At 37.1% G+C, this 11,126-nt stretch overlaps 1 protein-coding gene and 1 long non-coding RNA gene across 2 annotated transcripts; both read right to left on the reverse strand.

Moving 5' to 3' along the window:
• Positions 1–4,830: 4,830 nt before the first annotated feature.
• Positions 4,831–6,046, reverse strand: LOC132623221 (uncharacterized). Its single transcript, XR_009576157.1, has 2 exons — positions 5,810–6,046; positions 4,831–5,683 (listed from the first exon to the last, which is right to left on the reverse strand). It is a non-coding gene; the product is annotated as an uncharacterized LOC132623221 (long non-coding RNA).
• Positions 6,047–8,547: 2,501 nt separating this feature from the next.
• Positions 8,548–9,872, reverse strand: LOC132623220 (GEM-like protein 6). The gene is made up of 3 exons (XM_060337955.1): positions 9,541–9,872; positions 9,126–9,403; positions 8,548–9,021 (listed from the first exon to the last, which is right to left on the reverse strand). Exons 1-3 carry the CDS (start codon positions 9,677–9,679, stop codon positions 8,830–8,832), a joined length of 609 nt encoding a protein of 202 aa, XP_060193938.1. The 5' UTR covers positions 9,680–9,872; the 3' UTR covers positions 8,548–8,829.
• Positions 9,873–11,126: the final 1,254 nt, after the last annotated feature.

Here is an 11,126-nt window from a genome sequence, read left to right on the forward strand (position 1 = left end):
GTGTGCTAGCCGTGTAAATGGGTATTGTGATTGGGTTGTTGAATAAATTCCTTGTAGCATGTTAAATTGTTGTAGTGTGTAGGATGGCTAAGAATCATCAATATATGTATATGTGTAGTGATAGATGAATATGGGTCATGCTATATGCCAAAGAACACACTAATGTCGCTTAGCGTTTTAATGGTTGTTGTGATGACTTCTAGTTTAGAAATGAAAGTTTAATGTCCCAAAGTGATATGGTGAATTGTTGCGGGCTGTTTTGAGGCTGGTCGTGCATTTGACATGAATTGTATATTTTATGAAAATGACATCGTTATATTGTGGATTGTGACGCAAAACATGACTTGAAAATGAGGAAAAATGAAAAGAGGGCTGCTCGGCTAGGGACTGTTTTCGGCCCAAAATGGAAAAAAAAAATTGGGTTGTTGGAATTATTATGTGAATTGTTTAGAATGTTCTTGAATGTTGTTAGTATGGGTTTGGGTTAATAATCAAATGTACGAACGATATTGTGGCTTTAAAGTAAGCCATAGAATTGAATAATTGGGAAGTTGTCGAATGGCGTAAAGGAGAGCTACCATTATTATTTTGCTTTTTGAATTGGTTGTTGATGTTGTTAGGTTGGTTGTTGTTGTTGTTTTTGGTTGATATGGCCGAATCAAATTCTCGGGGTAGCCTATTTACAGGGGAAATGCTGCCGAATTTTCTGTAGAATTTAATGAATAGTTTGAATGAATGGTTTAAGTCCCCTTAGCTAATGTTTGGTATTCGTTGGCGTATTTGTAGACCTTGGGGATCCCGAGGCGTAGGTTGGGATTGACTTTAGATTGGCGGTCTTGGGGTGCGTACGAGGTATGTAAAGCAACCTTCCTTCTTTTGGCATGCCTTAGTTTCACATAGGCTGGATTAGAGCTTTAAGGGAATTCCAAATTCGAGATCCGAGCATGTTATGATCCATATATATATTCTTTGGCACTCTTATGTATGTTTTTATGAAATATGAACCATGATGTATTTGAAGTAATCGCTTTCCGAACTTCGCATAGAAAATGTTCACTTTAGGGAATTGTGTAATCTCTGAATGCCATATTTTTCGCATAGAGCCTCGGATCGCTCCAATAATTTTTATAGGAGTTTGCTTGATGTATAATGGGTATGTTTTTCATAGGCGGGCTCAGTTCGGGTCTATACTCGTCCGTGGGTCCCGCGACGCCCTTTATGTAAATTCGACAACTTTGAATCAAAAAGTGATAATTATTATTCCGATTTCGAATATGACTATTTTACTTATCCTTCGGATTTATAATAATGATTTTATGCATACGATTCCTCACTACTCCGCTCGTGCCTACTATGTTATCGTTCGCCGGTTCCCGGGCCGGTTCTGTTGTCGTGCGCTTTGTGATACATTCCGGTGTTATGCTGTGATTATGGTTCACCGTGCTCCTCGCTCGAGGGCCGGGTTCCACTTATGTTTGGCGTTATGTTGTGTTTGGCGTTATGCTGTGTTGTGATGTGTGACGGGGATTCAGAGATTTGAAACTTTCTGGTGTTATGCTGTGTTGTGGCGCCATCGACAGGCGGGCGACCACATTTTCCAGTGCCCTATGCATAATTTATACTTGGGAAATAAACATTTTGATATTTTTTTTTTATATGTATTATTTTCTATATATCTGATGCGATTATTATTCAGATTTATTTATGTACCTTCTGCTTTGCATACTCAGTACATATTTCGTACTGACCCCCTTCTCCGGGGGCTGCGTTTCATGCCCGCAGGTACAGACGCACAGCCTGGTGATCCACCTGTTTAGGACACCCTTTCTGCTATTCGGAGTGCTCCTCTCTTTCCGGAGCTTATACTTTTGGTATATATATATATTTATTAGTGCATTTGTATATATTCGTTCATGGGTACGGCGGGGCCTTGTCCCGTCATATGATTCTGTCGGTCTGTTTAGAGGTCTGTGGACATGTTTGTGGGTTAGGGTCTTTCTGTTCGGATGCGTGTGTATATGTTGTGTTTGGGCGATCCCATTCGCCGCGGCGGCCAGTCCGCATATGTTTACAGGTTGTTTTGTTGGCCCTGTGTGGCCTTTGTTGGTACTTCTGTGCGCAAGGTTATTTTGGGATAGTCCGTAAAACAAAGGAAACTCTGCCGAAATTTTTCTGGAAATTATATAAATTTGAAACACAGCCTTGTCGGCTTCTGTTATATACTTGAATGTGTTTGATATAATTTGAGATAGAGTTTGATAGATGTGTTTGGCTGCCCAGATCGGGCGCTAGTCACGGCCTACGGGGTTGGGTCGTGACAAAAACACATTCTATCACAAAGAGTCATCAGGTACAATGGATGAATGATCCAGACGTGAGGAGATCATGAGAATTGAAGGTGAAGGTGACTGAAGACTCAGAAGACAATGTTCAGAAGAAATTGTTCAAGTAAAGAGAGTTGTAGACAACATAAATGAACCAAGTCTACAAACTTATTCTAACACAAAGCAAGAACATAATCAGAGTCACAGAGTGAGACGAGGTTGAAGACATGATTTATTCAAGGAATGAATAAATCTAAATGAAGAAGAAGAAGAAGAAGACAGGCAAGTGCAACAAATGACCAATGAAACAGGTCTGTCAACATGTTCCATCATCCAGCACAAAAGCAGGCTCAAGATAGAGTCGCAGAAATGAACGAGAAGGGGATGATGAAACAGGTATATGAACATGTTCCATCTGAGATAGTACAAAGATTCAGAGGCAGACGAACCATGTTGATGAAATAGGTTTGTGAGCATGTTACAACACAAGCCCTTCAACAATTAGGATTTGCATATTTATGGTAAAGACTTGGCGGTCAAGTATGCAGATTTCCTTGCCATATTTGTTGGGTTTAGTAAGACTTCTACAAGGACAAGAAGCGGACTCAACAAGCCAAGAATCCAAATAAACCACAAATCCTAACATCTCATGGGCCTACTCGAAGAGGGTTTTTTGTTTGTCGACTTACTATGAACTCAATGTTATAACTATCCAAGTCTTACCAAGAAAAAGGTTTGCCCACCCACAAAGCGAGAATTCAAAATATTGAGCGATCAACGTAATATAAAGAATATTCAAGAATTCAGGGTTGCATCCCTAGTGCAAGAAGAAAGATTGAAGGAGTTGTTTTACCGTATAATATTTTCCAATTCTTAAGTCTAAAAGCTTGTATTAGGTTGGGCTATCGAGTTGTATCTTTATCCGCTTTATGGGAAGCATTACAGTTAGACACAAAACGTTGTAAATTCAACTTCAAGTTGGAGTTCAACTTGAAGATTGCTTGCTAGTCAGAGATTGATTAGTAAGATAGGGATTAGAAGTTAGGTCTTAGGCTGTAACTTGAATATGCAGAGGCTCATCGTTGTAGTGGAGTTTGGGGGGAAATCCTACAGAGGTGCATGTCGTGGTTTTTATCGCCTTTGTGAGTTGGGTGGTTACCACGTAAAAATTAATGTGTTCTTTACTTACCTGCAATTTATATTCGGCAAGACGCTAGCATAGACAGGTAAAGTAACGTGTGCCACTCTCAGGCGAAATTAGATATTGAATAGGATAGGAAGTAGGTCGTGCAACCTAACAAAAAAAAAAAAAAGGTCATGTGGCTCTGGACATAGCCTACTTTCATTCATTTCTGTCATGTAATTCTACGATCATGGAGATCCTTTTCAACTTCAAATTTCAGGTGCCTTCAATTTTTACTACATATAATATAGAAGTGAATATGTTAGTTATAATCGACATTTGTTCCTAATGATCTGTTTCTTCAAAATTTCTTAAGAGAACTATTTTCAGAATCAAAACAAAGATATCCTACTAGAATTAATCTGAAGCTAGTAGAGAGTAAACAAAAAGTAGCTAAAGTTTCCAAATGGTTGTAGATACATTCATGAAACTCTCAAATTTGGCAAGGTCCCTTTATGATGTAAGGTAATCACTTGCATTAACAAAAAATGTTGGCATATCTGGTATTTGAATGGCAGAATTCAAAGGAAAATTATTAATAATGATTTGAATTCTCAAAGTTGATTCCAGATACATGAGTTCATATTAACCTTCTGAAATTGAGATAATCTCTTTCTCCATCTGCCGTCCAAGTTGGTTTCATATTATTCTTAATAAGGAAAAGGGTAATCCTAATAGACCAAGTACATATTACTTAGTGACAAAGCAAGAGATATCTTACAGAGCGTGAAAAGCTGAAAGGGTGAGGGGTTTGGTGGGATGGACAACTTCTTGGTATGGAGCGCTTTACCGGCCCTTAGTGCACTTGCACAATGCTAATTCAAACTAGTCGGACCAGTATATTTCAAACATCAAAGGATGAGAAAAGAAAATCTAAACGTGGTATCGTAGGGCATTTATGTCATTGCCTGCTGTTCATATTCTATAAAATGAAAAGCTTCATCTTAGCACCTTTAATCCCACCTCTTTTACTAGCATTTTGTTTACATCAGCAACAAGCTTTTTTTTTCTTTTTTCTTTTCCTGATTTAGCAATTCCATTTCATCTTCTTTTTGCGATACCTTTATTGATTAATTAACAAGTCTGGTGGAAGTTGACTCACGTTCAGCAGAATATACAGTCACTTATTCCGCAAATGACAATAATATCCCTTATCCAACATTTGGAGTGTTTGATTATTAGTCACAGAGAAATCTTTATTATCATAGAGTTTGTTGATAATTTATCTCTTTAAGCCTTTAAACTACTCTTTATTTAGGTCTTAATCAAAAGTTAAATTTTCAATTCCGGGACACATCAGCTTTCTTATCAATATGGACGTGATTTTAGCCGAAAGGCCTGGAGTGTGCCTGTATCTATGAACAAAATCTGAATACACTGGTTCTTGCTTGACAAGCAAAAGAACTTAGACTATGACTAAGCTCATCTAGAAAGTACATGCAGATATGTACTATAGTCTAACAACAAAAAATTAATGTACAAGCTTGTCCATCTATAGTAACAACAAAAAATTAATGTACAAGCTTGTCCATCTATAGTGAGAGCAGGTGTATCACATTCAGAATCAACTATGATTTGTATATATGAAACCAATGTGTATAGCAAAATTCCCAGCTTTATCAGAGAGTATAGTGGCCTTGAGTCTCATAAATCGCCTCCTGAAGACATTTCAAGATACTCTTGTGATTCAAGAATCCTAAGAACCAGAAATAAAAATTATCCTTTGTTACTACTTGAATGTACTTGTGCAATGGTTTCTTCAAAATCTTACTCTCCATGGCTTTCTTCATTTTTCTCAGTGGAATCGATATCAGTACCAGTTGAAAAAAAAAAATAGTTATCTTAAGACAATTGCTTTAGATATACAGAAATAGGAGCAGTATGCTGTAAATCCTACCTTGTAGTGGAATTTAATAATCTCGCCGCTGGAAGAAGAAATCTTAATTGGTTTGTGACTGAAAAAAGCAGCCCTATCTGTGGAAAATGAAGAGAACTCCTGCCATAGGACCTTCTGTTGTTTATAAATTACAGTGAGCTGCCTTTACAAGTTTTTCTTCGGGCCTAACACTGAAATTTTTCTCAAAAGCATTCTTTATTCTTTTCACTTTGAGAATCTTTGCCCCCTACAGGCTTAACTTTCCCTTCACACTTTCAATCAGTCGAGGCCACAATCTTTCTACAGAAAAATTATCAAGGCATTTAGCCAACCAAAGATAGTGTTTTTCAATAATACATATTATAAAGGAAACGAGTGATGAAAAATAATTCTCGCTGTAACTTTTTGGTTGATTCAAGTACTTACCATCCTTTTGAAAGTTTTCTGAAATTTTTTGTGTGATTTTGGAGTTCTGACTCGGGTTTGCTGGATCTGTTAAAAGTCTTCTCTGTGATATTATCGGAACTGTAAAAATATTTTTGGTATTGTGCATCGCTCTCATTTTTAAAATGCTTTGTTTTGGCTTCACTATGAATTCTTTGCTTATGTTGATAGTAATGTTACTTCAGAATCAGAGTTGTTAGCTTGTGATGGATTAATAACATTTGCTGAGACTCTGTGTGTGTGTGTGTGTATAAAGAAAAAAGTTAGTCTCATCCATTGGTAGTAGTTATCTGTGAGTCATTCTTTTTTCATCATCACCACCTTTCTTTGTGGAAAAAGTTTAGGCACATGTGCTGATTCACAATGAACCAAGGCAGCAAATCTATGAAAGTTGTATACTTTATCTTTCTTTCAGCAATTGCACCATGGTCTTTGAGACGAAAAGATTCAAAATGATCTAAGCATGTAAAGGATCTGACAAGTTTAACATCACACTGTTCTTCATGCTTTCCCTGGCTAAAAGTCTACAACTACTACTTTTTGAGGTGGCATGTTTGCTTTCTGATGTAACCTCCTTTTAGATCTTACTTTTCCTTTCTTGTTTCTTTTTGTGTCATTGGTTAGTATATCCTCCTAGCTTGTCAGTATGATACTAAGCAATAATGTTTGGTTATATTATCTGAGGAGAGACTGATCTACAGAATATACTTGAAAACTGCCTATGAAAGTACACATTTCCACAAATTATCTTGGCTTGTGAAAATGCACTTTCTCTAATAATTCTATTTTGCAAAAGTGAAATTCTGCGGAAACGATGCCAATACAGGACAGAAGTCTGATGCTGATTGTTAGCATATGTGTTTCTCATATATGTAGCCAGCTAAAGATAATTTATTTGGGGCATTTTAAAGTTGAACTTTGAAGTCAATGAGTGGTTCTCTTGGTGAGAAAATTGTACATTTTGAGTAAGTTTGGTGAATATAAAATTAAGTTTATGTTACTTAACAACTTGGCACTGACGAATCGTGTGTTCAAGCCGTATTTGGATTTTTTCGTCATTGCGTTCAGCAATGACATTCTGATATGTTCCTGTAGTAGGGAAGAGCATGAACATCACTTGAGGATAGTGCTTCAGATTCTGAAGGATCACAAATTGTATGTCAAGTTCTCCGAGTGTGAGTTTTGGCTGAATTTAATATCTTTCTTGGGTCATGTGGTATCTAGCACGGGTATTAGATTGATCCCATTGAAATCGTTTAGAGTTCCCCTAGACATACTGTACCTACGGAGATCTGGAGTTTTTTTTAACCCTGACAGGTTAATATAGGCAGCTCAAAGAGAGATTTTCATCCATAGCAGCTCCTTTGACCCATTTGACACAAAAGGGTCATTTATCTGGTCGGATGAGTGTGAAGTGAGCTTTCAAAAGCTCAAGACTACAATACCAATTTTGACATTACACTCAGGATCCGAGGGTTTTACTGTGTATTGTGATGCATCGCACATTGGATTGGGATGTGTACTAATGCAAAGTGGCGAAGTTATTGCATATGCCTCAAGACAGTTGAAGGTGCATGAAAAGAACTACCTCACGCTTGACTTGGAGTTGGCGGCAACAGTATTTGCCTTGAAGATTTGGAGAATACTTGTACGATGTGCATTGTGAGGTATTTACAGATCATTGCAGCCTATAATATATATTCAAGCAAAAAGACCTGAATTTAAGGTGGTATAGGTGACTTGAGTTGCTTAAGGATTATGACATACTAGCTTGTATCATCAGTAAGTCCAATGTGGTAGCGGAAGCCTTGAGCCGATAATCAGTCAGCATGGGCAGATTTTAGCTAACATCTTTGTGAGGTTGGACATTTCTGAGCATAGCCGGGTACTTGCTTGTGCGGTGGCCCAATTGTCTTTGATGGAGCGGATTAAAGCTCAACAGTCTTAACCTTAGTGATACAGTGCAGCGGGGTGGCACTACTGATGTGACCTTGGATGATAATGGGGTTTTGTGGCTTCAAGGTTAGATTTGTGTACATAATGACGGTGATTTAAGGCAGTTGATACTTGAGGAGGCTCACAGTTGAGGTATTTCAACCATCTCGGAGTGTCAAAGATGTACCGTGCCCCGAAACAACATTATTAGTGGCGTCAGATGAAGACGGACATAGTTGACCATATTTCATGCTGTTTGAATTGCCAACGGATCAAATATGAGCATAAAAAACTAGGTCAGAGAGTGCTTGTACCCAATTGGAAGTGAGAACACATTACTATGGACTTTGTGGCGGTGTAACCATCCACTTTGAGGAAGTTTGCGCATTCTAGGTAAATTGTGGACACATTTACCTTGTCCGCACATTTCATACCCTTTCAGACTATCTACACTCATTATCGTTACAAAACTAGTTTTTGCATCATTTTGGTTCTGGACTTAGTAAAGTATGGGTAAGTTCATGCCTATGATAGGTAGAATGCTTGCTAACTGTTATTTACTAACCTCCAATTTTGGATTGTGACGATTTATATATCACTAGTATCATAATATCACATCAGCTCTTACAGGACAAGTAAAAGATCATGCTAATGTTAGGTATTGAAGTCTCGGAGCTTATTTACAAATTGCATCTATGCAGCAGAATATATCACAAATATCATAAAATTATATGCAGATACCTCTAATAACTAATGCACAAGCACACACTAACTCTTGGAGGAAATTATGCGGAAGAATAAGACGATCTCTTGCTTTGAAAAGAAAAACTGGTATCTCAATATCACCATTAACTCGTAATGGACCAGTAAAAGAACATAGACTAATGGCTCGTTTAGTAGCTTATACGACAAATTGCATGTGTATATCTATTCTAGTCTAGCAACTAATAATTTACAAGCTTGTTCATCTATACTGAGGCAACTTTGCCATAGAATATTGTGGCATTGAGAGCCAACTCCGGTTTGTATACATAAAACCAATGTGTATAGCAGAATTCCCAGCTTTGTCATAGAGTATAGTGGCCTTGAGTCTCATAAACCGCCCCCCGAAGACATTGCAAGGTGCTCTTGTGATTTAAGAATCCCAAGAACCAAAAATCAAAATTATCCTCAGTTACTACTTGAATGTACTTGTGCGATGGTTTCTTTAAACTCTGACTCTCCATGGCTTTCTTTATTCTTCTCAGTGGAATCGATATCTGTACCATTTGGAAAAAAAAAAAAAGGAAGAAAGTTAAGAGTACTTCTTAAGACAATTACTTTTGATATACAGAGAAAATGAATATTATGCTGAAAATCCTACCTTGTAGTGGAATTTAATGATCTCGCCACCGGAAGAAGAAATCTTGATTGGTTTGTGACTGCAAAAAGCAGCCCTATCTGTGGAAATGAAGAGAAGGCCTGCAATAGGACCTGCTGTTGTTTGCAAATTACACTGAGCTGCCTTCACAAGTTTTTCTTCAGGTTTGACACTGAAATTTTTCTCAAAACAATTTTTTGTTCTTTTCACTTTGAGAATCTTTGTTCCCTGCAGGCTTAACTTGGCCTTCACACTTTCGATCAGTCGAGGCCACAATCTCTCTGCAGGACAAATTTAATAACAAGGCAATGAGACAATTAGCATGAAAGATAATGTTTTCAAATAGTACAAATTAAGGGAAGAAAGTGGGCAAAAGTAATTTTTTCTCCATAAGCTTGTGGTTGAATCAGGTACTTACCATCCTCTTGAAAGCCATTTGAAAGTATTTCAAGCGTATGTTGTGTGGTTTTTGAATTTTCAAGGGTCAGCAACGGGTTTACAGAAGCTGTTAAAAGTCTTCTCAGTGATCTCATTGGAACTCTTTGGTTTGGCATCATTATAACTTCTTTGTCTTAGTTAACTTTAGAAACAGAGCTGTTGTTTGTGATGGATCAATATCTTGCAGCATATATAAGAGAAAGAGGGTCAGGGCCCTGGTAGTTATCCTAACTCATCCTTTGGCCACCAAAGAACAACTGTCGAAAAGTTTAGGCACGTGCAGATTCACAATGATCAAAGCCGGCATCATCTGAAAGTTAAATACTTTATATCTTTTATTCAGAAAATAAGTAAAGGTATTTGATACAAAAGGATTCAAAACGATCTAAGCATGTAAAGGATCTGATAAGTAGTGACTAATACTTTTTGAGCTGGCAAACTTGCTTTCTAATGTAACCACCAGCTTTTAGAATTTCAGATGTTACTTTTCTTTTTTTATTTCTTATTCTGGTCATTCGCTATCACAGAATCCTTAGCGTACTACAAAATACAACTTGGTTTTTGAAGTTATAGACCGACGAAAGATTGTTCTGTAGTAAACTGTGTATGGAAGTGCATTCATGCGATATCAGCCTTTAAAGTAAATACGCATTGCCACAAGTTATCTTAGCTTGTGAAAGGACACTTAAGCTAGTTTGTTATGAGTATATTGTCAAAAGTTAAACTAAGAGGATAAACTCAAGGATTAAAGACCAAAATATATGATGGTATTGGATGATTCCTTTTAATGATACAATTACTAATAGGGAGCTTCTGTGATATGGTGAGTTACTACTGCTCATAAGAGGACTTTTATTGGTCAAAATAGGATAGAATTTAAAAATCAGTAATTAATTAATGGGAAGTCTGCTGCTTATATCACAAGGCTATCTGTTGCATGCTGATTGTTAGTATATGTGTCATTAAAACTAAAGTTGGCATATCTCAGAAGATCAAAGATTTGTTACTTAACAGCTAAGGCTACAAATATATGGCTGGTAGGCCATCCATGCTCATCAAAAGCCCTAACACAAAGCTATTTGCTCTTTAGCTCCCGATTGTTCATTCATGATGTGGCAATGCCACTTTGTGATATTTCATCATATCATAAATATTTTTTGTATTAACTGAGTGGTGTTATCGGACTTGCACTGAGAACACAAAGTTGGATGTAATAGAGAAGGAATTAACAGTGGAGGGCTAAGGTATTACTCCGCTAAATGCTGCTTACAGAGAAGATCACATTTGTTGTTGTTAAGTGTCCTTGAGATTGGGGGAGGATGAGCTAATTTTGTTGTCCACCTAATTCAGAGGTAAGCAAATACTAATCAATTGACGGAATAACAGAATATAGCAGATTTGGATAAGCTTAGAATGTATAACTTTTAGAGTCAAGTCGTAGGAAGTTTTTGTTGAAAATAGTAAACTTAAAACTTTAAATGTCTATGTGTCATATGTTTGGTGTTAGTCATATATGTTATCCATATGAATATTAGAAAATCTAGGTGCATGGATTTGATTATTTCA

Source organism: Lycium barbarum, chromosome 12, assembly GCF_019175385.1.
Source record: "Lycium barbarum isolate Lr01 chromosome 12, ASM1917538v2, whole genome shotgun sequence".
Taxonomy (NCBI): Eukaryota; Viridiplantae; Streptophyta; class Magnoliopsida; order Solanales; family Solanaceae; genus Lycium; species Lycium barbarum.

What these genes read in the sequence shown, in the direction of transcription:
- LOC132623220 (XM_060337955.1), bottom strand. Translation starts at nt 9,679, where the DNA reads ATGATGCCAAACCAAAGAGTTCCAATGAGATCACTGAGAAGACTTTTA. An exon ending in AAATGGCTTTCAAGAGGATG is followed by an intron (nt 9,404 to 9,540) that starts GTAAGTACCTGA and finishes TTTGTCCTGCAG; the next exon opens with AGAGATTGTGGCCTCGACTG. An exon ending in TCATTAAATTCCACTACAAG is followed by an intron (nt 9,022 to 9,125) that starts GTAGGATTTTCA and finishes CAAATGGTACAG; the next exon opens with ATATCGATTCCACTGAGAAG.